Below are 27562 nucleotides of genomic sequence, written 5' to 3'. Positions count from 1 at the left end.
GGGGTGTAGAGGAATGAATGTGAGGAATGCCCAGGAATGCAGGTGAGCTCCATGGATACAGTTTAAAGCAATGAGAGGAGTGAGGGCAATAGAGTGAGTCCTGCCCCCCTACCCGAACCCCCGCCCCAAGTCCAGCTTCTCTCTACAGACTTCATCATTGTTAATGGCTTGCCGTGTTTCCTCCAGAAGCTTTTCTACACCTGAGATGGAACTTCTTATTCATTATGGTTTATAGGGTTTACTATTGTTCTGAGTGCTTCTATTTGCTATGGGACACTTAGAGAATATTTTCTCACAATGAAAATATTCGGAGTTGATAACTACTCCTGTAACCTGTTCTGCACATTTTGGTGCAAGTCATTTTACATCCAGAAAGCAAGCAGTGCAGGCTGTGTCATTTGCTGTTTCATAGGACCAGCCTGGAAACCCTGAGAGCCGAACTGGACCAGACGAGGCTACGAGGGGCTCCCTTCCACCATGGGTAGGCCGCTCCCCCAAGCAGCTCCCCTCAGCGCTGTCGAGTGTGACAAGGGCCTGTCTGGTGTGTGGACAGTATGACTGGGTGTTGCTCATGGTCGCACCTCAAGGAGCCTGTAGCTTCGTGGCCAGCGAGAGAGAAGAGACAAACATTGTTCCTTAGGGTCAAACATGGTACCACGGAGTGGTAGTCACAGGATTGACAACACTCAAAAGCACAGGCAGAGGTTTGGAGCTGGGGGGGGGGGGGGGGGCGACCAGTTGATATTTGAGCATATTCATTTGAGGGGCCTGACAGACTGTGACAGTGCTATTTCTTAAGAGTCGCAGAAGGTTAATAACCTGTAGTCTTTTTTACGTGAATGGAGACTGAGACATGACTTGTCCTTGACTACGGTGGGAGGAATCACCTGGCTTGTGAATGAGGCAAGCAGATCAAAGTGTAACACAACTGGGCGCAGATTTCTCAAGCCTAGTTCTTCTAAAGCAGAGTTACACCATATGTATGAAACGCTCAAACCAGGACCAGAACTTGCTGCTGGTACAACTCCTGTGCGCCAGTTCAAAATCCATTTCAGGTCCCTCCCTGGTCATTAAGTAACCAATGTGGGCAAAGTCCTAACATTAAAAGTGAAAGGTCTTAAAAACGCTTTTCCCAGAATTCTGTATGTATTAAACTCTGCCACCTAATCTCCTGTTGCCAAAGAGTAGTGTGAATAGCTTATACAAACCTGTGCAAATATTTCTGTTTTGAGTTCTCACACAGAATTACTCACACCAAGCTACTAAACAAGGACACTTGCTGTACCACATGTTGGAGGGGTTCTCTCTGAGATGGTCTCACGGGGGAGGGGTGGGCAGGGTGGGCGCTGTCTGTCTGTGCACAGAGGAGAGGCGAGGCTCACAGGAAGAGGCCTGAACCCCCAGCACTCTTCTGTTTTCACAGTGACCGTTAGGTAGTTTCTCATAAATCATGACACCCGCAGACACGACCGCCAGAAACATCATGATTCCACATGGTCACACAGCTCGGGCCTGAGGATCTGAGGGTGAGCAAATGCCACTTGACTTGTCTGGCCGCCGGTATCACTGTCACACATCCCTTCAAGGAGCGGAACCTCAGAAAACTCGAGAAGATGGCCAGGCAAGCTGCCTCAGCAGAGCCCACACAGCATGCTCCCATCTCTCCGAGAGAACGGGCTCCACAGACGTCACCAGACTCGCCTGAGTGAATCAGAAGGAAATTTCAGCATCATCAGGAACACATTTGACAGGGAGTTGCAGAGGGGTGGGGGTGGGGGTGGGGGAGGATGAACCGGGAGACTCAGGTTGACATATATACAGCACCGATACTACACATAAAGTCAACGAGTAAGGACCTAGTGCATAGCACAGGGAAATCTACTCAGTGCTCTGTGGTGAAGTAAATGGGCAGGAAATCTAAAAGAGAGGGAGATACGTAGATAGATAGATAGATAGATAGATGACTGATTCACTTTGCTGTACAGCAGAAATTGACACAGCAGTGTAAAGCAACTATACGCCAATAAATGAATGAATGGATGAATGAATTTTTAGAAAAGGAACACACTGGGCACCCTAGAACTTGTAGAAATGAGGAGTCCACACCCAGGGTGCAGCACAGCGCTAGGGCTGCCCTAATGTTGGTTCACTGCCAACGGACTGCCTGGACCAGGCCTCTTCTACCCCAGAGATCTCAACGCAGAGGCGGGGAGGCAGCCAGTTGCGGTCTCGCCAGAGCTCTGCTCTTGCTCACGCAGCCATGCCAAGGCTGAGATCACCGGGGAACAAGGGACCCACAGTCCACCTCAGGACAACAGACACAGCTGCCGTCACTTACTTCGTGAACATCCTGCTGCAGTTTCCTGTTCACGTCCTCGGACTTGAGGAGGTCCTTCCTGGCCGTGTCCAGGTCCTCCTTCAGCTCTGTCACATGGGCAAAGAGGGCTGCCAGGCGCTCCTCCATCTGGCTCTGCTCCTGCTTGTCTATGACTTCCTGGAGGTTGATCACCTTAGCCAGGTCCTCCTCGTGGCTTAGAGGGTCTCTAAGGGGGAAAGGAAGCCTTAGACAGCCTTGTTTTGAGAGGGAGGGACCACAGCACTTCCGGGCAATCGGTGAGGTCAAAACTGCCTTCTGCGCTCTGGGAGCTCACAAGACCCTCACAGCCACTCAGACCTACATGGTATGTTGGTGAGAGGTCCCGACAGCCCCACACAGACTGGATGGTAAGACAAGAACCAGACAGAGGGTGAGACCAAGGACTTGCCTTTCCATTGGCGCTTGGCATGTTTTCTTGCTCATGATTTACATCTAGCACCCTGTGCGTTAGTATCTTTTCCTGGTTATTCTCCTCTTTAAGAATCATCTGCTAAAACCAAAAAGTTGAATTAGAGTCAAGAAATAAGTAAAGACAGCAAAACACCTGGAAATATTCAAGTCTAAACTGAAAATGCAACATATAAAGAAAATACATGGTGATGCTATCCATCCCGAATACCACCAGGTGATTAGAGTCAGAATTTGTCTTCTGCTGGACAAAGGGGGTACTTAAGAGATCCTGCAGCTCTGAGCCACAAGTCTAGTTTACTAGTCATTAAAATAACCCAGGTGGGCAGGTTCTCAATCAGAACGATAAATAACATCTGATGCCCACCACTACAGCTTTCATTCTTTTTTAAAATCAAAGGATTCAAATGACAAACCCTTCACGGAAATTACACAATGACTGATCAAACTTACCTCTTTATGTGTGGCACCTAATTCTTCTTCTAACAAACTACACCTTTCGAGTGCTACTTGTAATCACGCTCTCAACTCAAATAAAAGGGGCCAAGTCACCTTGTGTTGATGTGTGTATATACGTTAGTACACTTCTTAGTGTATACTCACCCTAATACATAGATACTGTCACAGAATACCTTTAATGTCTCTCATTGATCTTAACGTCAAGAGAATCTGCTTGTTAACAGCTTTAAATTCTAAATTTGAGAGAACAAAATGTTATCCTAAATTAATTCTATTACCCAGTTTTTAACTGCAAGTTGATATACAGAATATAATAAATCTTGAGACATTCATGCCAACGAATACTTTTTAACTGGGGGTTTCCCAGGTGGCTCAGTGGTAAAGAATCCGCTTGCCAATACAAGAGGGCAGGTTCGATCTCTGGGTCGGGAAGATTGCCTGGAGTGGAAGATGGACACCCACTCCAGTATTCACGCCTGGGAAGCCCCATGAAGAGAGGAGCGTGGTGGGCTACAGTCCACAGCGTCACAAAGATTTGGACATGACTGAGCATGTACACAGGCAATGCTTTTTAACTATATAAAACTCTGACTTCTTACAGAAAAAAATATATATACAAGAATTCAAGAAGCTCAAAAGTCAAGTAGTTACATAAATACATGCATCATCCACCTAACAAGACAGCAAGTGTACAAATCCAGGACGGTTGGGTGGCTGGTACCTTCTCGTCCAGGGTCTTGTGGTGCTCAAACAGCAATTTCGGTGCCCTGAGCACCTCCACGTCGCTGGTAATGCTGGCTAGCTTGCTGCTGCTTGCGCCTGCTGCATGCCCACCGTCATCTGGAGGGACGGCACATACCAGGAAACCAGGCACTCCAGGAGCTCCAGCAGCAGCTGCGCCTGCTGCTTGCCCACCGTCATCTGGAGGGACGGCACATACCAGGAAACCAGGCACTCCAGGTGCTCCAGCAGCAGCTGCAGGGCAGGGCCAAAGGAGCACCATCAACCTCATGCTTGATTCAGGGCCAATAACTCCTCTCAGACTCACCCTATAGCGGAAAGCATGCTAAGGCACATCGGAATCCCGCCAGTTCAAGCTAAAGTTAGAGTGGACTTTCCCAGGGGCCCAGTAGTTAAGACTCCACACTTCTGCAGGGGTCATTGGTTTTAATCCCTGATCAGGGAACTAAGATCCCACACAAAGTGTAGCATGGACAAAAATGTAAGTTAAGAGAACTCCCCCCTCAAATGTTCTAAAATTACATTAGCTCTCATCATAAATTTGAAGCAAGGTATGAGAATCCCGAACTGATCCACCCTGGTCTGCTCAGTGGGAAGGTGTGAAAAATGACTTGAAAATCAGACAGAGTTTAAAGACACCAAAACGGAGGCCAGTGGTGACCCCCCGTGGGGCAAATGTCAACACTTGAGAATCCCCTTACTGACCCTGGTATTGCTTCTTTCCACTCTAAGCTCAGTGATTTCTTCTTAATCTTTCAAGAAGCTGCTCCCTGCATATTTTTAGTTCTTCAGTAGCAGTTGGAAACTCCTAGAAAACAGTTAAATGAGAAACTAAATGCAAACATAAATTAAAAATGAGAGCGAGACTGTGAAGACTGACCCTGTCAAGTCTCTCCAGGCTCCACACAAAGGATCTCCTTGCCCCTCCACAGAAGAGGCGGTCCACTGACCCCACGACCACACAGACCACCACAACTCAGACCAGCCTTCGGCCTCCACCTCGACCTGGCAGGCACGTGGCAAGGGAGAACCTGGAATCCAAGCCTGCCTTCTCAAGACCCAGGGAGGTCTGAGAAGCTTTCCAAAACATAAACCTAACAACAAAGTGGATAAAGAGATTCTTAAATGACACACAGACCAATGACCTAGAGCCACTGGGGAGAGTGAAGAATAAAGGGAAGGTCTACAGGGCCACCAAGCTTTGGAGTGTTCCTCTGGGAGAAAGGCGGATGGCACCTCAGGGCCATCTGTTAGCCTGACTCCACTGAAGCCACCCAGTCATTCAATCAAGTGGTTAAAATGTTAAATTTATGTTATATGTATTTTACCACAATTTGCGTGCACATGGGGCCCTCCACATGGTGAACTTTCTCAAACTGAACCACATGGAATCTTTCGTTCTATTTTTCTTTGCAGAAATAAAAAAATCCTGGGCTACGTATCCCCTACTACATACTGAGTGTCCAGCACCCAGAACAGTGCCCAGCACTTGTAAGAGGCATGTAGTAGACATGTGTAGCTATGAGGGTGTATGTCATACATGTAAGCAGTAGGTACCCATCATTAAAATACTGGACACACTGGTCTGTGCTTTGTAAGATGGGAGACATTAACAGGCTTAGCCTTTCTGCTTCAAGGACTGACTCTCTAGCTCGATCCTCATGCCCAGAGACTCCTCCAGCCAGTGTATCCTTTCTTTGGAAGAAGGGAGACGTTAAGGGGCTTAGCCTTTCTGCTTCAAGGACTGACTTTATAGCTTAGTCCACGTGCCCCAGTGACTCCTCCAGCCAGTGTTTCCCTTCTTGTGGGGCCCCCCGCCCATCCTCCACGTGGCACCTGCACAACCTCTTACAAGGTAATCCTGCTGGGGTCGATCCTGCCCACTAAGGCCAAAGCGCCCTGGCCGGCAGGGCCCACAACCATGCTAACAAAATGAAACACAACCCCAACGCTTCGCTGGGTGAGGCCCAATCTGACGGGCCCAGCCCCCGGCTGCTCTCACCTCAGGCCACTCTGCTTCCAGGACTTGGGCCGAGGCCAAGTTCTTCCTGGTCTTGGTCTTTGCCTTGGGGTTGCAACACTGAAAAAGTGCCCACAGGCGGGCCCTTCTGTTACACAGCCTCGCGGATGGGGGCAGCCCCCCACTTCAGGACCTGCCGAGAAGGGGGGCGCCCTATGGGGCAGCCCAGGCTTCCAGACCGAGACGCTGGAAAGCTCCTCCCTGGGGTGGTGTGGAAGGTGGGTGAAGGCTGCTGAGACTGAGCTTACAAGGACACCGCCCCCTCCCCAGCCTCAAGTCCCTCAGGCCCTAAGTGAACAGACAGCTCTGTTCCCACTGGACGTGTGTGTCAGAGGAAACTCTGGAGAAGGCAGCATCACTCAGAACCTCTAGGGTTTTCCAAACATAATGTCCAACATGCAACCAAAGAAGCAAAAAAGGGTGTAACAACAAACAGGACCAAGAGAAAAAGAGCTGAACCAGATCCAGAGGTATCAGATGTATATCAGCATATCAGAGGTGTGCTAGAGGTATCAGATGCAAATGTCACCTGTTCAAAAATATACTTGACAAAAGGAAAAATTTCTGAGAATCAAAACCAACTCTAGAACTTTACAATAACAGTGACTGAATTTAAGAACTCAGTCTCTGGGCTTAACATCAAATTGGACGTAGCTGAAGAGAGGATCAGTGAACTGAAGGATTGGTCAGGTAAAAATATATATAAGAGAGAGAGAAAAAAAGGATAGAATATATTGAAGGAGCCCCTTGTTAAACTACGTTGTTAAAAAGTATAAATGGGGACTCTCATGGTGGAGAAAAGACAGAAAGGGGAATAAGAAATGCCTCCAGGGGTTGAAACTAAAGAGCCTCTTAATGAAAGTGAAAGAGGAGAGTGAAAAAGCTGGCATAAAACTCAACATTCAAAAAATGAAAATCATGGCATCCGGCCCCATCACTTCATGGCAAATAAATGGAGAAACAATGGAAACAGTGACAGACTTTATTTTCTTGGGCTCCAAAATTACTGCAGATGGTGAAATTAAGAGATGCTTGCTTCTTGGAAGGAAACCTATGACAAACCTAGACAGCATATTAAAAAGCAGAGACATTACTTTGCCGACAAAGGTTCACTGAGTCAAAGCTATGGTTTTTCCAGTAGTCATGTATGGACGTAAGAGTTGCCCCATGAAGAAGGCTGAATGCCGAAGAATCAATGCTTCTGAACTGGGGAGTTGGAGAAGACTCTTGAGAGCCCCTTGGACTGCCAGGAGAGCCAACAAGTCACTCCTAAAGCAAATCAGACCTGAATATTCACTGCAAAGACTGATGCCGAAGCTCCAATACTTTGGCCACCTGATGCGAAGAACTGACTCATTGGAAAAGAACCTGATGCTGGGGAAGGCTGAGGGCAGGAGGAGAAGGGGACAACAGAGGATGAGATGGTTGGATGGCATCACCGACTTGATGGTCATGAGCCTGAGCAAACTCCGGAGTTGGTGATGGACAGAGAAGCCTGGTGTGCTGCAGTCCATGGGGTCGCAACGGGGCAGATACTGAGCGACTGAACTGGCTGACAGGGACAGTGGCAAGATTTGGTTCAAGACTCAGACCACTGACTCAAAAATGAAAATCACCCATTGGTTTCAGCAGCTCTGTGGGTGCCTAAGGCTAGAAGAACATGTTCAAGCGCTCAGAGGAAAAATGGTGTGGCTTTTAATGGCACAGCAACACTGAGAGCTGACTTTCCAAGAACAAGGAAGTCAGAAAATAATGGACTGGCATCTGTAAAATGCTGAAAAACAAATAACCACCAACCTGGAATTCTATACCCAAGAAAAACACTCTTTGAAAATGAAAGCAAAATAAAGACTTTTAGGGCAAATGGAAATGAGACAACTCATCACCCACACACATGCACTAAAAAAATATTAAGGCAGTGCTTTGGGAAAAAAAAAAAGTAGTCTCTGATGGAAATATAAAAAACAAGTAGAGACCAACAATGAGGTAACTGTGAGGGTAAATACTAACTTTACAAAACAATGATGTTAACGCCAAATATATATCTAACAGTTCAAAGTGTAACAGTGACAAGGAGGAAACAGTCGTGTCAGGGAGGCAGTAAAAGTACTAAGTTAGACTTCAATGTAAAACACACGCTGTGTCTCTGAATGTGCACCCAACAATCTGACAGAGGAGCACAGAACTAGAGAAACATTTCAAACTTCTAAAAGAAGGCAAGAGCAAAGAACACAGACTAGGTGGGACAAACAGAAAACACACAGCAACATGGTGTCTACACACTGAATATCAACATTATAAACAGAGCAAATACTCTCATTAAAAGATAAAGTGTCAAACTGATTCCAATGAAAACTACACACTATTCACAGAGCTACATGTTAAGATGGAATATCTTTTAGACAGGTGAACCTAAAAGATACCCAGGCCAACAAGGACAGAAAACCGATGTGGCAATATCACTGTCAAATAGTCTCTAAAAAAGAAGCATTTCTAGCGATAAAAAGAAGCATCTCATACTGATACAAGTTCAGTCTAGCAAGAAGATGAGGATTCTAAATTTGAATGTACCTAATAACATAACTTCAAAATATCAATACATAAAAACCAACAGAAATAGAAAAGGAGTAACAGCCGAGTTCATAATCCCAGTGGGAGACGTTAAAGACACATCTCTCGTGGAACTGGGCCCCCTGGTATGTAGTCACCTGCAGCCATGAAGTACCTGAAATGTGGCTGCTCTACAATCAGATACGCTGCAGGCATGAAACACACACTGGATTTTAAAGACTTAGCGTGAAAAAAAGAACCTGAACTATTTCATTAGGTTTTATCATGTTGATGACACACGGAAATGATAATATTTGGGGTGTGTTAAAATAAAATATATTACAGGTAATTTCACCTACTTCTGCTTTTATTCAACGTGGCTACCAGAATCTGAATTACATGAGTGACAAGCCTGATCTGACTGATACACATGGAACATTGCATTCCCACTGATACATATTCAAGAGCCCAAGGAACATATAACAGAAAGAATATGTATTGAGCCATTAGGAAAGCTTGAATTATTTCAAAGGACTGAAATAATGCAGAGTATATTTAGGGATTGCAATGGGCTGACGGTTTTGGGCCCTCAAACTTCACCCAGCACGTGGTGATGATCCGAGGAGGCAGGCACTCTGGGAAGGGTCAGGCCAGGAGGGAATGGGCTCCTGTGCTGCGAGGACAGGGAGAAGCAGGAGGCAGTCTAGGAACCAGGAAACAGGCCTCACCAGATGTGGCACCTGCTGGTGATCTTGGGACTCCCCAGCCTCAGGACTACAAGAAACAACTTTCTGTTGTTTATCAGCTAGTCTACGGGATTTATAACAGTAACCCCAAAAGCCTATGACGGGGCTCTTCATGGAATTAAGCTAGAAATCAAAAAAGGATCACTGGAAAAAGCTCCCCAAACATTGCGAAGTTAAATGACATACTGCTTGAAGAATTTCATGGATAATGATTTTGAAAAACACAATGAAAATTAGAAAATACTTTTCCATAAAAGATAATGAAAATCTGGCTTATTCAAACCTGTGGGACACAGCGACTGTGTCTAGAGGGTAACTTAAAGCCTTAAACACATACACTGGAAAAGAAGGAAGGCTAAAAATCAATTAAGCCTCTCTCCCAAGAAACCAGGGAAAAAACATAGCAAACGAAACACAACATAGATGGGGAAAAAAGGGAGCAGAAAACAAGGAAACAGAAAGCAAATATGAAGTTTTTTAAAAACAAAGCCAAAAGTTTGCTCTTTGAAAGAACTGATAAACCCCTAGAGAGACTTATTAAGAGAAAGAGACAAAGCTCAAATCACCAGCATCAGGGGTTTTTAAAAGGGGAGACAACACATCTTGCAGATAAGAAAAATATTATGAACCACAGTTCACTTACTAACTGGAGAGTCTGCTCGCCTCAATAACTTCCTAGCAGGAGGGAAATGCTTTACTGAAATAGACCCAAGAAGACATACAAAATCAGAAAATTTTATTTGCATGAAAAAAATTACATCTGAAATTAAAAGCCTCCCCACAATAAAACCAACTGGTTTTGCCAATCAATTCTTCCAAAATTCTAGGGAAGAAAACAGTCATCTCACAGGAATTCTTGCAGTAAACAAGGAACACTCTCCAACCTTGTTTTATAAGACTAGCATAACCTTGATACTAAATCCAACCAGGAAGAAGTACAAGAAAGTAAAATTACAGACTCTGAGTATAGATGAAATAATCCTAAATAAAACACTAAGAAATAAAGTCCAACTGAAGGAGAATACATTGAGATCAGGTTGGGGTCGTTTTAGAATCACAAAATTTTTTAAAAGTTAAATCACATAAAAGAAAAATAATCACATACAAGAAAAATTACCTGTTTCAAAATCTGCAGAAAATAAACAAGAAAATTTAATGTAATAATTTTAGTGCACGACTAAGAAAAAACTCTTAGTAAACTAACAGAGAAGAATTTACATATTTTGATTAAACTGTCTACAGAAAAGCTAATATCATGTGTGATGGTGAAATACTGAAAGCTTTTCCTCTGATAATGTGAAAGAGACAAGGATACTTATTCTCACTACTTCTGTTCACCAATGTACTCAGGACTGGAGATCCTAGTCCATACAATAAGGCAAGAAAAAGGAAAGGGTTATCACAGTTGCAAAGGGGAAAAAAGAACTTATTTGCAGACATAATTGTGTATACATAAATAAATACAATTAGAATGATTTGAAATATATGGATTTACCAAGTGAATATAGAAAAGTAAATTCTGTATCTATTAGGAATTTATAATGGCACTGAAAATATCAAGATATCTAATTAAACATGTGTAAGACATACAGCAAACTATAAACTTCTAAGATAAATTAAAGAAGATCTTAAAAAATGGAGAGCTATCTATATTGTGTTCACGGATTATAAGAACAACATAAAGACACACACACACAGAGTTAACCGTGTGAGGTGATGCGTATGTAAGGCAATCATTCCATGACATCTGTGGGCATCAAGTCATCACAATGTAGACTTTAAATACACATAAACTGTATCTGTCAATGACTCCTTAGTGAAGCTGGGGGTCTAAAATCAGGGCCTGGCACCTGGTAGTTGGCAGGTGTGGGAACCCAGGTTCACGTGCAGGCTGTACACACTCTTAATCACAGGTGAGACCTGAAGCAACCCAGCAACTCTCTATTTTTCTTTCTCTGTTTTGCTCTGTTCCCCTTGCCATTTGTGTTTAACCGATTCCCAGTATCGAGTGAGCAGTGTCAATGCAGCAATAACGTTTCCCCATCTAAGGCAGGAGCATGTAACACCAACAGACTTCCCATCGCCCCGAGATAACTGGGGTGCCCCATCACAACAGAAAGCAAAGAAACACGACAGTCCCCGAGAGAGAGCTGCCCCACGGCAGGGGGAACTAGGTCCACCAGACGTCCCAAGGGGACCCCCAGGGGCTTGGAGCCCAGGCTGGGCCCCTCAGCTTGAGGCCACACTTGCCTTTCCACCATTCTGGGGGTCCTGGCAGAAGAAAGCCAGGCCAAGGAAGGGGGAGGGTGTGGCCGGCCCGTGGGACTCAGGGCAGGACTGACTTGGGTCTGTGCTGGGCTCCACGTCCAGTCACCACCCTTGGAGTGTACAAAGCTCTTGGGATCATTGCAGGTTTTTGGCAAAAAGCAATGGAGCTGAAGTCACTTAGGATGGTTTTTTTAAAAAAAATCCTCACTGAGGATTCCCTCAGTGCCAGCCTCAGCTCCTAGTGAGATGCAGACTCCTGGTCATCCATGGCTCTGCCCGCAGCCTGCCATGGCAAGGGGAGGCTACCGGACACTGGGTGCCACATGGGGTTCTTCCCTCACTTTGAGTGAAGGGCTGCACCCCCCCAGGATGAACCCAGCTCAACCCTCCACCTCTGATGCTGAGGCGCTCATGCCTCCCACGACCGGAGGATCCAGCCTCTCCCGGGGCCTCCGTGTCACTGCACAAGCCTCGTCCATGCGGCCCCAGCAGACAGGGTGAGTCCTGTGCGGAGCCTCCCAGCTCGCTGGCCTCGCTGCCCACATCAGGCCCTTGTATGTCCACTGAATGAGTGGATGAGGGCCCCTCACAATGACGGTGATGGTGACGAGGAGGAGGAAGTGAAGCGGGCTGAGATCCAAGTGTCAGTCCCTGATTCAGCCATCTGTGTGTATGAACTCATTTAACCTCATGACAAGATTGTGTGTTGGGGTTGGGGGGTAGGGGGTGGGTCCTGCCACTGTTCTCACCTTGGAGCCAGCAAGTTCACTCTCGGTGTCCAGGGGTGGCTGCAGCCACTGGCCACAGACTGGACAGCTTTAACACAAATTCATTCCCCCCCCTCCCCAGTTCTGGAGTCAGAAACCTGTGATCAAGGTGTGGGCAGGGCTGAGCTCCCTCCAGAGGCTCCAGCGGAGGGTCCCTCTGGCCTGGTCCAGTCCTTGGGGGACGCCAGGCCTCCCTGGGCTTCTGGCCACATCACCCCGACCTCTGCGTCCATCTGCACAAACCTTCTCCCCTGGGTGGCTCAGTGCCTCAGATCACCCCCTCTTTTCTTCCAAGGACACCTGTCGTTGGATTTAGGGTCCACATGCATCCCGGGTGATCTGGTGCAGGGGTCAGGAACTTACTTCCATCTGCCGAGACCTTTCATCGGAATAAGGCCACCTCTGGAGGCTGCAGAAGGATGGATGGCTTTCGGAGCCACCACTCAGCCCAACATACTTGTCATGAAGCCACAGGGCAGAGCCTCACTGGGCTTGGTGAAGGGAGCTTCGAGGAAGCAGGGCCCAGTCCTGGGGCTGCCTCAAGAAAACAGTTAGGATCAGGACACTCGGGCACAGAGACCAGATGGGCAGGGCTCGGAGGTGTGCTGGTGGGCGTGGGGCTCACCTGCAGGGAGCCTGGAGCCTGACATGACGGCCCAGGGCTGGGGGACACAGTGCATGATTTGGGAATGGACACATCCCAGCGCGGACGAGGGGAGGCAGGCCCAGGGGCTCAGGCCAGGGGAGCCCAGATCCTCCTGCTGCCCTCAAGGGGCAGGTCAGATGGGCACAGGAGGGAGCCGTGGTTTCAGCGACCTGGGTCGGAGTCCTGGTCTGCTGCTGTGTTGTCTCTGGTGAGTGACTCAGCCTCTCTGAGCCCACCGGAGAAGTGCTCGGTGGTGCCCGGGAAACAACGCATGCATTTTGGAACTGGGAGAAGAATCCTCGTCACTTATTGGTACAGCTCAATCTTTTCTGGAGGCCACAACCAATGTCTTTATGTTTGATGTTCATTTCAAAGTCAAGAAGTTTTTAAAAACATATGTGTGGCAAAGGATTTAATTGGACTTGGAAAGGCTCTTCTTTCTCCTTTATGAGCATGGCCATTTCATTATCATATGAGCAATAATGATATATGACTGAATATTCACATCACCAGTGAGAACTTCCCCAGTGCCAGACTCCAAGTTAAGTACTTTAGGATAACCCAGTGATGTAATGACTTGTTTCCCAGGTGGTTCAGCAGAAAAGAACCCGACAGCGAATGTAGGAGATGCAGGAGACCTGGGTTCAATTCCTGGGTTGGGAAGATCCCCTGGAGGAGGAAATGGCAACCCATTTCAGTATTCTTGCCTGAAAAATTCCACAGAGAGAGGATCTTAGGGGCTACAGGGCTGCAAAGAGTTTGACACGTATGAGCCACTGAACATGCACACGGTCGTGTAAATACTGTTGTTATCTCTGACAAATGGTGAAGCTTCGGTGTTGTTGATTAGTCATCAGATTTTGTCTGATTCTTTGTGACCCCACGGAGTAGGCACTCCATGGAATTCTCTAGGCCAGAATACTGGAGTGGGTGGTGTTTCCCTTCTCCAGGGGATTTTTCTGACTCCCCACATATTGTAAGACTAAACTTGAGAATTCTTGTTTTTCTTTCATTTCAAATAGCCTTTGGGAATCTGAAAGGACAGTGTAGGTACTTTCAAGATGTCTTCTGCAAAACAAAGCCCTTTCGGCAAATGTGGTCATAATACCCAGGTGGGTGTCGCTGTTGTAAGTGTCACATATCAGCCAGAGGCAAATTCTGAGCTCTTCCTCTGGCAGAAACAAATTGACAAAATAAAGCAAGAAAGAGAGCTGGGAAAACAAACCACATCAACAAGTGGAAAAGCGTTCCTCATGAGACAAAGCTAGAGAAAAACCCAACATCCTTGTGGCCCAAAAACCCTCTTAGAAATGAATGTTCCATAAGGAAGAGACGAATCATGTCAAGTTCCAAGGAGAGGCAATGCTCATGGCCAGTGTAGCTTAGAGACGGCCTGACCACTCGATGAAGACACACACCAATGTAAACCCTTTGCAGACAGCAGTGACGGTCATCACCATAGTAAGTGTTTAGTCTGGGGACAACCTGCCCTGGGCGCCAATAAGCGAGCAGACCTGGTTCTCTTCCTCTGCCCCCACACCATTCACTCATAATGGCAGCTCAGGTGCTTTCGTGCCCTGCCTGCCTGTCTGGCTCATCCATGAGCTTGGACCACCTCCAGGGAAGGACTCCGCCTTCTCTTCTCTATGTGCCATGAATCTGCACACAGTGGGCCTTCAGAACCTCAGGAGACTCACCCCACCCCCACTATAGCCAGACCCTCCCCAGGCATTAAAACAGCTGTGGAATCACTTTGGCCCAAGTCCTACTTACGGATCCTTGGAGCCCACTACAGCCTCTACGGCATGATTAATCAGGCCCTTTATACACAGATTCCTGCCTGTCAGATCTGAGCTTTGGATTCATGGTCAGCTCTGTCCCTCCCGTGGCAGCCAGGTGGGTCGCAATGCAGACAAAGGAGCTCAGGAGCTGAGTGTCAAGGGAAGCATTGAAAGGACAGTGATGGATGCAATCTGTTGCAAACTGAAGGAGGGTCCCTGCATGCCTCAGAAACGGCCTCTGGTGTGCAGGTGTCGAGAAGGGCCCCCACGGTGCAAAGGAAAGAGGGGTACTCGGGGGCAAAGGCTCTTGGCCTCTCTGGTAGCAGCTCCAGGTGGTAGCTCGTGAACAGTGGACAGCCAATGTGGTCACATGAGCGTGACACTTATTCCCTCACAAAGAAAGAGAAAGGGGGCAGGGTGTGGGAGTACCTGGAGGATGTGGTGGGTTGGATGGAGGGACGTATCCTTCCTCTCTCCAGTGAAAATCGCTTTTTTGAGTCTCAGAGCTGCGAGAAGGCAGTTACCAAGTCAGGTCCCCACAGTATCCGGTGTGGGCTGGGTGTCTTAGCCCCCGTCACATGGACAAGCCACACCGTATGGCTTCCCTGAGTTCTAACAGCAGGATCGGGGGGTTTTGTCTAGGTACACACTTCCTTGCTCTAGCTGTGTTACCCCCTTCTCTGAGCCCCAGTTTTGTCCTCTAGAAAAAGGACATCGATTGCTACCTTAGCAGGTTGCTACCTTAATCCCATGAAGACTAATATGGTTGATACTACAATGAATAGCTGGCCTTAAGAGATACTGGGCTTCCCTGATAGCTCAGCTGGTAAAGGATTCTCCTGCCATGCATGAGACCCCGGTTTGATTCCTGGGTCGGGAATGCTGATCCGCTACACAAGGGACAGACTACCCACTGCAGTATTCTCGGGCTTCTCTTGTGGCTCAGCTAGTAAAGAATCTGCCTGCAATGCGGGAAACCTGGGTTCAATCCCTGGACTGGGAAGATCCCCTGGAGAAGGGAAAGGCTACCCACTCCAGTATTCTGGCCTGCAGAATTCCATGGACTGTATAGCCCACAGGGTCGCCAAGAGGTGGGCACGACTGAGGGACTTTCACTTCACTTTCAAGAGATATGACCTGAATCCGGATTAAACTGGAGTCTCCCAGTGTCATCTGGCATTTCTTCCCTGAAGCCAGCCAAAACCCACACAGGTGCATTTCCAGGGTCTTCACGTAGCCAGCTGGACAGAAAACCCAGCGTAGTCCAAACAAGCTGACAGTCAAGCAGGAGAGGACTCACGGGCAGGCGGCTTCCCTCCGGTCTCAGGTGGAGCCCAGGGACCACAGCAGGAACCGGCGCTCTCAACCCCTGGGCTCAGCAGCGCCCTCCTTCTCAGGCCAGCGGCTCTGCCCTAACGGGCGCAAGAAGGTCACCAACTGCCCCAGGTGAACTCACACCCCCTCCCACTGCTGCAGCCTGACCTCACAGGCCCCCACCCCTTCCGGCAGAGCCAGCCCTCCTCTTCCTTTGAATCCAGCTTGAGGCCTGGTCCTGGGTCCCGATTGGTCAGTGCCAATCATGGTGCCCAGGGATGGAGCACACTGATTGGCCAGGTCCAGGTCATGTGACCATACTCGCCAAGACACGTGTGAGCTGCTCACGCTCTGTCAGGGATGGAGAGAGTGCAATGCCCCCAGAGCAGGGCTGAGAGTCCGGTCACTCTGTCCGTGTGTTCAGTGTCCTGGGACATGCCTGCACATCATCTCTACACACCACTTTGTCTCCTCTGCAGACCAAATATTCATGACACACCTTTTCCCTTCCCAAGCGCTGTTTCACGCACTGACATTCAAGGGAGCAAGACCTCCTTTTGGAAGGTAGGTTTGGAGATCCTCTCTTAAACTCTGGGCTTGTTCCTTGTATCGTGTTAGAATAGTTTATTCAGTCTAAAAACCCTCACTGAGCACCACGACATGCTGCTTTGCCTATTCAGGATTCTTAGCTGTTCTGAGTAGAGGGCATGGCCTAGGGGCCTCCCAAAGGGAATGAATTTTGTCCAAGGAAGTACCTGAGAGGCTGAATCACTGAATCACTTTGCTGTAAACCTTAAACAAATTGTAAATCAACAATACCTCAATTTAAAGAAAAGATATTCCCTCATCAAAAATGGTTCGAAATTTTGTCAAGTTTTTCCTTCAATTGTTGGTTTTTACTATGTGTCTAATTGATTTGGTGCTGTCTTTTGAGGTAGGGATCCAACTAACTTTCCCACATGGACACCAAATTGTCCCAATGGGACGATTCCTTTGTCCTTTCTCCTGGAAATATCCTTTCTGCGTTTACACATTAAGAAGCTTCTTTTAAAAATGCCAAGTATCAAGAACTTCAGATCTTTGGAAATTTGTACAGCACCCCAGAAGCATGTTTCCGTTTCTGTGTCTTCTCTTCACACTTCACCATTGCCTGTTTCTAGTATACACAAGTACCCTCAGAGGGTTCTCTGTAGTGAACCATGTATGTTTCTGTGAGGACAGAGGATGTGAGCACAGAGGAGGGACTGAGTGACCCTAGTGACCATGTAACCATGCTCAGCAACCCCAATATTAAGTCTGGCTGAGACTTCCTAAGGCAAGGTCTGTGTTTCTCCCTCTTGCTGTCTGGATATGCAAAATAATATTGGTGGATTGGGACTTGGGTCCCTGGGTCCAGCAGTGTAGAGATATACCCATAGCCTGCTTTTCCATTATATTTTCCTCCTGTGGGCTCTGCTGAGCTGGTGTGGAGATATTTCTGCTAAAGGCTTGCGAGGTAGTCAATCCTTCTGCTTCTCATACCCTGCCCTGTCTGTACTTCTGTCATTTTTTAAATATAGCTAATTTTCAATGTTGTTAGCCCTTGTGTCATTCTGACTCTCAGGCACCTGTGGTTTAATAGACCTCCAAGTCCCAAGAGCTCTTTGCCTGGTGGAGACCTGGAGAACTCAGGGAGCAGCACCACATCACACTGAAGCCCGGACCAGACAGAAGGTTCTTGCCAGGAAGGCTCCATCCCTGCTGGGGGTGGGGGGGGCGGTTCGGGGTTCACATCTGATTGTACATCCCCCGGGCCTTCGGTGCAGGCCCCACTCTGAGATCTGGAAAGGAGGTGACTTCCCTCCCTGACACAGAACTAGTATATTTTTTTGTCCTCGTCATTGTCCAGTCCCATTTGGCTCCCAGGCTCTACACTTGACCCTCACCCACAGGATCAGAAGAGCCCAGTTCTAGAGGAGTTTCATACAAGGAGAGGCTCCCGGAGACACTCCAATGCCCGGGCCTAAATAAGCATTTCCTTGGAGTTTCACAGCCCTGGGAGGAGATACTGGGTTTGTGTCCATTTTACAGTTGAATATGTTGAGCCTCAGATCATTGTGTGATTTGCCCTGGGTCACTCTGCAGGTCAGTGTAAGGTGGGATTTGAATCCAGACTCTATGTCTTGGAGCCTGTGACTGTACAGGTGTTTCTGCTCGTCGGTAAAATTTATTTCATGTTTTTTTTTTTTTTGATGCATTTGTATATGGTACTGTTCTGTTCTCTCTCTGATGGCTCATATCCTGCTACATTGCTGAGTTTATTAGTTTTAATACTTGTTACTTGGTGGAGTTTTTATGGTTTCATATAAATTCTGTCATAATCGAATAGTGGCAGTGTAACTTCATTTGTTCCAATGGGGATGCTTTTATTTCCTTTTCTTGCCTAGTTATTCTGGGTAGGACACTTCCACTACTATGTTGAACAAGATTGGTGAGAGTGGGCATCCTTGTACTATTCCTGATCTTTTAGGAAAATCTTTCACCTCTTTACCACTGACTTGGATGTTAGCTGTGGGCTTGTCTTATATACCCTTTAGGATGTTCCATGTTTAACCACTGTATTGAGAGATTGTACCAAAATTGATGTTACACTTTGTTGAAAGCTTTTTCTGCAATTATTGAGAAGATCACATGATTTCATTCTTAATTTTGCTCATATTGTGTATCACAGTGATTGATGTGCAAATACTAAATCAAGCTTGCAGGCACAGAATAAATTCCATTTGATCATAGTGTATGATTCTTTTTAATGTGTCTTCAATTTGGTTTGCTAATATTCTTTTGAGGATTTTTACATCCGTGTACACCCGGGTCAGGGTTCTCTGGTGGTTCATATGGTAAAGAATCTGCCTGCAATGCGGGAGACCAGGGTTTGACCCCTGGGTCAGGAAGAGCCCCTTGAGAAAGGAATGGCTACACACTCCAATATTCTTGCCTGGAAAATTCTGTGGACAGAGGACCTGGTGGGCTACAGTCCATGGGTCACGAATAACTGGACATGACTGAGTGACTCACACTTACAAGAGTGCTTCTTGACATTCTTAATATCTAAATTTAAGATTTTATCTCAGTCAAAAATTACAGCCTCAGGCAAAAATGTCAAAAGTCCAAGAGTCCTTAGAAGTAAATGAGGATACGGCATAACAGATGAAAGCAAGAAGGACTCCACATAATGTACTTTTCATAAGAATTTTAGGCCTTCAGAGGAATTCTCACTGAACTGAATTAAAATGCAAGCTTTAGTTTAAAATGGAAACCTTTTTTGGTATTATGTTTCTATGTTGAGACTGAAATGTTTATTTATGTGTGAGATATTAAGCAATACTGTGTAGCTATTAAAATCATATTTTCAAAACCTTTAATGACATTTATAAGCACTTATAGTGGAAAAATAGCTAGGAATAGACGATGATCCCATATAGCTTTAGACGACAGTACAAAAGTGTTGAATGATAGTTTTCAGATTGTATTTATTAATTTTTAATTGAAGGATAACTGCTTTACATTGTTTGGTTTGTTTTCCTCATACAACAACACGAATAGGCCATAAGTATATTATCCACTCTTTGGTGAGCCTGCCTCCCACTTCCCGCCATCCCACCCTCTAGGTCGTCACAGAGGACAATGCTGGGCTCCCCATGTTATATAGCAACTTCCCACTAGCTAGCTATTTTACATATGGTAGTAGGTGATGTTTCAGTGCTACTCTCTCAATTCATCCCACCCTCTCCTTCTCCAGCTGAGTTCACAAGTCCTTCCTCTACATCTGTGTATCTATTTCTGCCCTTCAAATATTCACCAGTACCATTTTACAAGATTCCATGTGTATGCATTCGTATACTATATTTGTTTTTCTCTTTCTGACTTACTTCACTCTGTATCACAGTTTCTAGGTTCATCTACCTCAGTTAAACTGACTCGTATTGTTCCTTTTCGTGGCTGAGTAATATTCCATTGTGTATATGTTCCACGACTTCTTTATACATTGTTCTCTTGATAGATATTAGGTTGCTTCCATGCCCTGGCTATTTTAAATAGTGCTGCAGTGGACATTGGGGTACATGTGTCTTTTTAGAGGTATGGTTTTCTCCGGCTATATGGCCAGTAGGGGATTGTTGCATCATATGGTAGCTTTATTCCTACTTTTTAAAGAAACCTACATTCCCTCTCCATAGTGGCTGTATCCATTTACATGTCTACCAACAGTGCAAGAGGGTTCCCTTTCTTCCATGTCCTGTCCAGCATTTATTATTTGTAGAATTGTTGATGATGGCCATTCTGACTGGTGTGAGGTGATACCTCATGTAGTTTTGATTAGCGTTTCATTAGTAATGAGTGATGTGGAGCATCTTCGCATGTGTTTGGTGGCCTTCTTAATGTCGTCTTTGGATAAATTTGTTCATGTCTTCTGGTCACTTTTCAGTTGGTTGCTTTTTATCTGATATTAGGCTCGATGATCTACTTGTGTACTTTGTAGATAATCCTTTGTCAATTGCTTCATTTACAATTACTTTCTCCTATTCTGAGGGTTGTCCTTTCATCTTGTTTATAGTTTTCTTTGCTGCTTATATACTTTGAAGTTTCTCTAGATGCCATTTATTTTTATTTTTATTTCAGTCATTCTCGGAGGTCTTGCTGTGATAAATGGCAAAGAGTGTTCTGCCTATGTTTTCCTCTAAGAATTTTATAGTTTCTGGCCTTACTTTTGGTCTTTAACCCATTGTGAATTATTTTTGTGTATAGTATGAAGAAGCGTTCTAATTTCATTCTTTTACATGTAGTTGTCCAGTTTCCCAGCACCACTTACTGAAGAGGCTCTCTTTTCTGTCCTTTTTCCATTGTACATTCTTGCCTCCCTTGTCAAAGAAAAGATGCCTATAGGGGTGTGGGTTTATCTCTCAGCTTTGTGTCTTGTTCCATTGCCCTCTGTTTCTGCTTTTGTGCCTGTACCATAGTGTCTTGGTAGTATAGTCTGAAGTCAGAAGGTTGATTCCTCCAGTTCCACCTTTCTTTCCAAGATTGCTTTGGCCCTTCTGGGTCTTTTTTCCCCCCCATGTAAATTGTAAAATTGTTCGTCCTAGTTCTTTAAAAAAAAAAAAGTCATTGGTTGTTTGATAGGGATGAATTGAATCTTCAGATTGCTTTGGGTAGTATAGTCATTTTCACAACATTGATTTCTTTCAAGTCAAGAACAAGGCATATCTTTCTATCTGTTTGTTTCAACTTGGCTATCTTTCATCATACAGCCTGTCTTTCTGCATACATGTGTTTTGTCTGTTTAGGTAACTTTAATCCTAGCTATTGGGGAAGAAAAATGGAAACCCACTCCAGTACTCTTGCCTGGAAAATCCCATGTACAAGGAGCCTGATAGGCTACAGTCCATGAGGTCCCGAAGAGTCGGACACGACTGAGCGACTTCACTTTCACATTTCACTTTGATGCATTGGAGAAGGAAATAGCAACCCACTCCAGTGTTCTTGCCTGGAGAATCCCAGGGATGGGGGAGCCTGGTGGGCTCCCATCTATGGGGTCGCACAGAGTCGGACGTGACTGACGTGACTTAGCAGCAGCAGCATTCCTAGCTATGCTATTCTTCTTGTTGCAGTGGGGAATGGCACTTTTTTCTTAGTTTCTCTTTCTGATTTTTCTTGTTGTGCTGTAAGTCTGCAAAGGATTTCTGTGTATTAATTTTGTATCCTGGGCTTTACTAAATTCATTGATTAGCTCTAGTAATTTTCTGGTTCTACCTATAGGGTCTTCTATGAATAGAAACAGGTCATCTGCAATCAATGACAGATGGACTTCTTCTTTTCCAATATGCGTTCTTTCTCGTTTTCTTCTCTGATTGCTGTGTCTATGACTTAAAAAACTCTATTGATTAATAGGAATAGAGTGGGCACCATGATCTTGATGCTGATCTTAGAGGAAATGCTTACATTTTGACACCATTGAGAATAATGTTTGCTGAGAGATTTTCCTATATGACCTTTCTTATGTTGAGGTAGGTATCTTCCATGCCCATTTATGGAGTGCTTTTTAAACTGGTATTTAGTTTTGTCAAAACCTTTCTCTGCATCGATCAAGATTATCGTATGCTTTTTATCTTTCAGTTTGTCAATATAGTGTATCACATTGATTGATTTGCAGATAGCGAAGAATCTTTGAATCCCTGGGATAAACCCCACTTGAACTTGGTGTATGATCCTTTTCATGTGTTTTTGTTTGGTTTTTGCTACAATTTTCCCCAGGATTTTTGCGTTGATGTTCATCAGTGATGTTAGCCTGTAATTTTCTTTTCTGTGTGGCATTTCTGCTTCCTTTTGGTTCATGGTGATGGTGGCCTCAGCAGAATGAGTTGGGAATGCTCCTCCCTCCACATTTTTCTGGAACAGTTTGACCAGCATAGGTATTATCACATCTCTACCATTTGAGAGCATTCATCTGTGAAGTCCCAGGCATTTCTTTGTTGGAGACTTTTGATCCCAGTTAGTAGTGCTTGTGATTGATCTGTTCATAGTTAGAGCTTGTGACTGGTGTTGGTGCTTGACTTATTCATATTTTCTCTTTCTTCCTGGTTCAGTCTTAGAAGATTGTACTTTTCTAAGAATTTGTCCATTTGTTCCAGGTTATCCATTTTATTGTCATGCAGTTGTTTCTAATTGTCTCTTATGATCCTTTCTCTTTCTGTGTTGTCTGTTGAAACGTCTCCTTTTTCATTTCGAGTTCATTTGAGTGGGCTGCCTTCTATGGGGTCACATAGAGTTGGACACGACTGAAGCGACTTAGCAGCAGCAGCAGCATATAAGGCTCAGCGACCCCGAGCTTTCCCAGATGTGGGATTTTTAGTGCTAAAACCAGGACAGCCCCGGGCAAACCAGGATCCTGGTCACCCTAGTTCTGTGTATCGTCTTCCTCAATCCTGAATGCTCCCCCTTGTCTGTCCCACCCCGTGTTTACTATCCAATACTCCTCATCCTCCGTTTCTGCTTGCACATCACTTCTGCTGCCTCCAGGGAGTGGTTTATTCGTCCTGTCTAGGAGCTCTGGGGCTTCCCAGGAGGCACTGAACAGAAAGTGAAAGTGTTAGTCGCTCAGTCATGTCCTGACTCTTTTGCGACCCCATGGACTGCAGCCCGCCAGGCTCCTCTGTCCATGGAAATCCCAGGCGAGAATACTGGTACCTATGCCCTCCTCCAGGAGATCTTCCTGACCTGGGGATAGAACCCAGGTCTCCCGCATTGCAGGTGAAATCTTTACCATCTGAGTCACCAGGGGTGCTAGTGGAAAAGAACCCGCTGCCAGTTCAGGAGACCCAAGAGATGTGGGTTCGGTCCCTGGGTCTGGAGAAGGAAATGGCAACCCACTCCAGTATTCTTGTCTGGAGAATCCCATCCATAGAGGAGCCTGGCGGGCTACAGTCCAAGGGGTCTCAAAGAGCCGAACATGACCGAGTGACTTAGCACAAATGCTCAGGCTCTCCTGGCAGTGACCACTGTGTTCTAACAGCTTCTCTGTCTCTCTTCAAGTTATAAACTCATTAAAGACTGAGGCAGTTTTTTTTTTTTTCCTTCTACCTATAATCTCAGAGCCTAGCAGAGATTCTGGTGCACAGTAGGTGTGCAATGAAGTTTTATTGATTTAATGACTATCAGTATCAACATATCAAGTGTCATCTATTTCATATCACTACGTGGGATGTTATGGACTGAATGTTTGGGTCCCCTCCAAAACTCATATGTTGAAGTCTTAACCCCCAGAGCGGCTGTATTTGGATGTGGAGCCTTTAGGGAAATGCATGAGTGTGTGCTAAGTCGCTCAGTCGTCTCCAACTCTCTGCGACCACATGGACTGTAGCCTGCCATGCTCCTCTGTCCATGGGATTTTCCAGACAAGGATACTGGAGTGGGTTGCCATTTCCTCCTCCAGGGGATCTTCCTGACTCAGGGATCAAGCCTGTGTCCCAATGCAGGGGGCCTGGGTTTGATCCCTGGTCAGCAAACTAGATTGTACCTGCCGCAACTAAGCCCTGGTGTGATTAAATAAATTTTTTTAAAAATTCAAGTAACACTAAATTCAACACTATACTTTAAAAACAGCATGTGCAGATTGAGCCTATTCCTGTTACAGTCACTCTATCTATGCAGCTCTCTATCCATCCTTCTATCTGTATTTGTTATAACAGTGTTCACCAACTGTGGATATTTATAGTATTTCTGTGATCATAAAGTCAGGATGATTTGAACTTAGGTAAAAAAAAAAAAGAAGTGGAGAAGGAAATGGCAACCCACCCAGTGTTTTTACCTGGAGAATCCCAGGGACGGGGGAGCCTGGTGGGCTACCGTCTATGGGGTCGCCCAGTCAGACACAACTGAAGCGACTTAGCAGCAGCAGCAGCAAGGAAAAAAAAAAAAAAAAAGGAGAGACACCAAGAGACGGCTCTTTCTCCCCCTCCCTCCATCCCCCTCACTTTTTCCCCCTGCAGAGTCACCTAGGAAAGACCGTGTGAGCACACACTGAAAAGGAGCTCCCAAAGGGAGCTCTCAGCAGACGTCCACCCTGTCAACACTGGGTCTCAGGCTTCCAGCCTCCAGAGTGGTGAGAAAACAAATTTCTGTAGTCAAAGCCACCAGCCTATGGTATTTTGTTATGGTGCACCCAGCGCGATAACACAGGGGTCGTACCCAGTTCATATAACCATGCTGTGACGATTGATGGGTGTGGTCATACAGACACCCTCCTGAGTCAGAGAGCTGCTTTCTATTCCAAAACCGTTCCAATAATACTTCCCATCCCACTTTAAAAACATAAGTGTTCAACATGACAAGATTGACAAACCTATTTTTCTATCATTCGGCTTTACTTCTGCAAACAAGTATCTTAGAATAGTAACTTCTGGGACTGGAAATGGTTACATGAATACGTGGTTCAGTTTCAAATGGATGACTAATATTTTTTGCAGCTAAGTAGCATTTTCTGTTTTCCAATGATACTTTAAAGCCCATTTATGTTACTGAGTATGCATAATTAATTCCTCCTTTGGAAATGTCTTTGTTTTCTCCACTGAGCTGGTGATTCTTCATCGTCCCACTCAAATCCTACCACTCCCCTCCCACCCCTGGCCACACTTGTCATCCCGTTCCCTGCCTCAAAGCCTGACATCTACAAGCTGCAGCCCCCAGGCTTTGCTGTTCTCAGCGCCTCTTTCTCGGCTCTTGACCAAAGGGAAGCACTTTGAGTAGAAGAAGAGTGTGAAGAGAGGAGTGTGAAGGGCGGGGAGAGAGAGGGGTGGGTCTTCCCCCTCCCTCCCTCCCTGCCAGAGCCTGGTCTCCACCATGGGTGCCTTCCTCTGTCATATAGCACCCACGCTGGGCGGCCCCTCTCCTATGACCACAGCTCTGGATGGGTTCTAGGAATAGCACACCCTTTCTCTTTTGTTTCTCCAGGCCCAAGGATGATGGAAGCTTCTGCTGTTAATAGTTCCCAGTGGCTTCTCCATTCATCTTGATTCTCTTTACCTTGCCCACAGTGTGAGTTAAGGGTTGAGTTGTAACCCCCGCCCCCAATTCCTATGTTGAAGTTCTAACCCCCAAGACCTCAGAAAGTGACTGTCTTAGGAGAGTGTCTTCAAAAAGGTAATTAAAGTTAAACAAAGTCATACAGGTGGACCCTAATCCAATCTGACTTGTGTCCATATAATAAGAGGCCCAGGTGGCACTAGTGGGAAAGAACCCGCTTGCCAATGCAGGAGACATAAGAGATGTGGGTTCGATCCCTGGGTCTGGAAGATCACCTTGGAGGAGGGCATGGCAACCCACTCAAGTGTTCTTGCCTGGAGAATCCCATGGACAGAGGAGCCTGGCGGGCTACAGTCCATGGGGTGCCAAAGAGTCGGACATGACTGAGCAACTTAGCATATACACAGTAAGAGAAGATTAGGACATCGACGAGCAGAGAAGGAAGACAGTCTGTGGGCAAGGCAGCCGTCTGCAAGCCAAAGAGAGAGGCCTCAAAAGAAACCAACCCTGCCCACATCTTAATCTTGGACTTCCCAGCCTCCAGAAAATAAATGTCTGTTGTTTTTAAGCCACTCATCAATTGTGGTGGTGGCTTAGTCACTCAGTCGTGTCCAACTCTTTGTGACCCTGTGGGCTGTAGCCCACCAGGCTCCTCTGTCCATGGGATTTCCCAGGCAAGAATACTGGAGTGGGTTTCCATTTCCTTCTCCAGGGCATCTTCCTAACCCAGGGATCAAACCCAAGTCTCCTGCATTGCATACTGTTTCTTTACCTCTGAGACATCAGGGAGGCCCACTTATCAATGGCACTTTTGTTACAGCAGCCTAAACGGGCTAAGGTTCTGTTACAGCAGCCCCAGCAAACTATGACACCATGGTCAATCGTCCCATCACTAAACCACTTGTGGAGCCCTGGGGATGTGCTGGTTATATCCTTCTCGGACCTGGTCTCACACAGCCAACCTCACCAAGGACACTTATCATATGTCCCTTTATCCACTCCACGGTGTCTATCATCACATTCCTAAGTTTGTAAATATGTCAACGTTTGTGTTGTGAATGCCTGTTCCTGAAATACTGCAGGACTTACTTTCACAATAAGGTTCCTAAGCTGTTTCTAAGCGAGGAGCCAAGTGACATCCAAGTCTCTGTGTGGAGCATCTTGTCGTTTTTGGAAAACTCTTTTCACATTTTTTACATCAGCTGCTGCTGGAAGGCCTGGGGTGATGACTGAAGTCCAGAGAGATTTTGGAGATGCTGTGTGAGAGTTTTTGTTGCTGCTTCAGTGGCTGGGAGACCCAGTGGCTGGTGAGGAAGCTGAGCAAGGTGAGCTGGAACATGTAGGGAGGCCCTGGGTTCTGCATGTAAGGAGATCTAGGGAGGAAGAAAAGATACCGCTACAGTGAGAGTTGTTAGAACAGCAGGAAAAGCTATCTAATTCAACTTATTGAAGGAATATAAAGAGGAAAATTCAGTGGAGAAAAGAAGCTGAGTGGCTTGGTTTATGCGGAAAATCAATATAACCCGTGACACCAGGTTAGCTCTGACCACGGAGGCCGCAGGCGCCCTCTCGAATAGCGGAAGGTGCCCCACCTTAGACACCTTCTCGAGTGGGTCTTAGAAGCCCAGGCAAATAAATGGTCGCAGAGGACATCAGCGCTCCAGATGGACACTCAGCTGGAATTTGGGAGAGAGAGTGACATGGGGAGACCAAGTTTCAGTGAACAAGGCCCGCACTTTATTTTCCAAAATAGTTTTTATACCTAAAGTTGTGCATAGAGGATAATGGGGGAAGGGGTAGAGTCATGCAGCAAGCCAGGCTTTTTTCCTGTAAACTTATCATATGCAAAAGTTCAGGTGATAGACATCATCTTCCGGCCAGGAGGCCTGTTAACATTTTAAGAAACTTATCTTTCTCTAAAGGTGATTAT

The 27562-nt window shown here is 46.1% G+C and overlaps 2 protein-coding genes across 6 annotated transcripts in view; one reads left to right on the top strand and one right to left on the bottom strand.

Annotated features, from left to right (window-relative positions):
- The window catches only part of LOC123465559 (liprin-alpha-1-like), a gene marked incomplete in the record, with an annotated part of 992590 nt that overhangs the window by 920538 nt on the left and 44490 nt on the right, over positions 1–27562 (top strand).
- On the bottom strand, positions 1471–16636 carry LOC123465560 (liprin-alpha-1-like). Of its 5 annotated transcripts, none has more exons than XM_045164822.1 (7): positions 15901–16636; positions 15193–15269; positions 4691–4793; positions 3966–4219; positions 2766–2867; positions 2339–2543; positions 1471–1701 (listed from the first exon to the last, which is right to left on the bottom strand). In XM_045164822.1, the coding sequence occupies exons 5-7, from the start codon at positions 2798–2800 to the stop codon at positions 1597–1599; spliced, it is 345 nt and encodes a 114-aa protein (XP_045020757.1). In that variant the 5' UTR covers positions 2801–2867; positions 3966–4219; positions 4691–4793; positions 15193–15269; positions 15901–16636; the 3' UTR covers positions 1471–1596. The 5 variants fall into 5 exon arrangements, with proteins under 5 accessions (XP_045020757.1, XP_045020756.1, XP_045020761.1 ...); XM_045164821.1 differs by having other exon boundaries at positions 2766–2864; XM_045164826.1 differs by having other exon boundaries at positions 2766–2864; positions 16064–16636.

This window comes from Bubalus bubalis, chromosome 1, assembly GCF_019923935.1.
Source record: "Bubalus bubalis isolate 160015118507 breed Murrah chromosome 1, NDDB_SH_1, whole genome shotgun sequence".
Classification (NCBI taxonomy): domain Eukaryota; kingdom Metazoa; phylum Chordata; class Mammalia; order Artiodactyla; family Bovidae; genus Bubalus; species Bubalus bubalis.
This window is presented reverse-complemented; position numbering and strand designations above follow the sequence as displayed.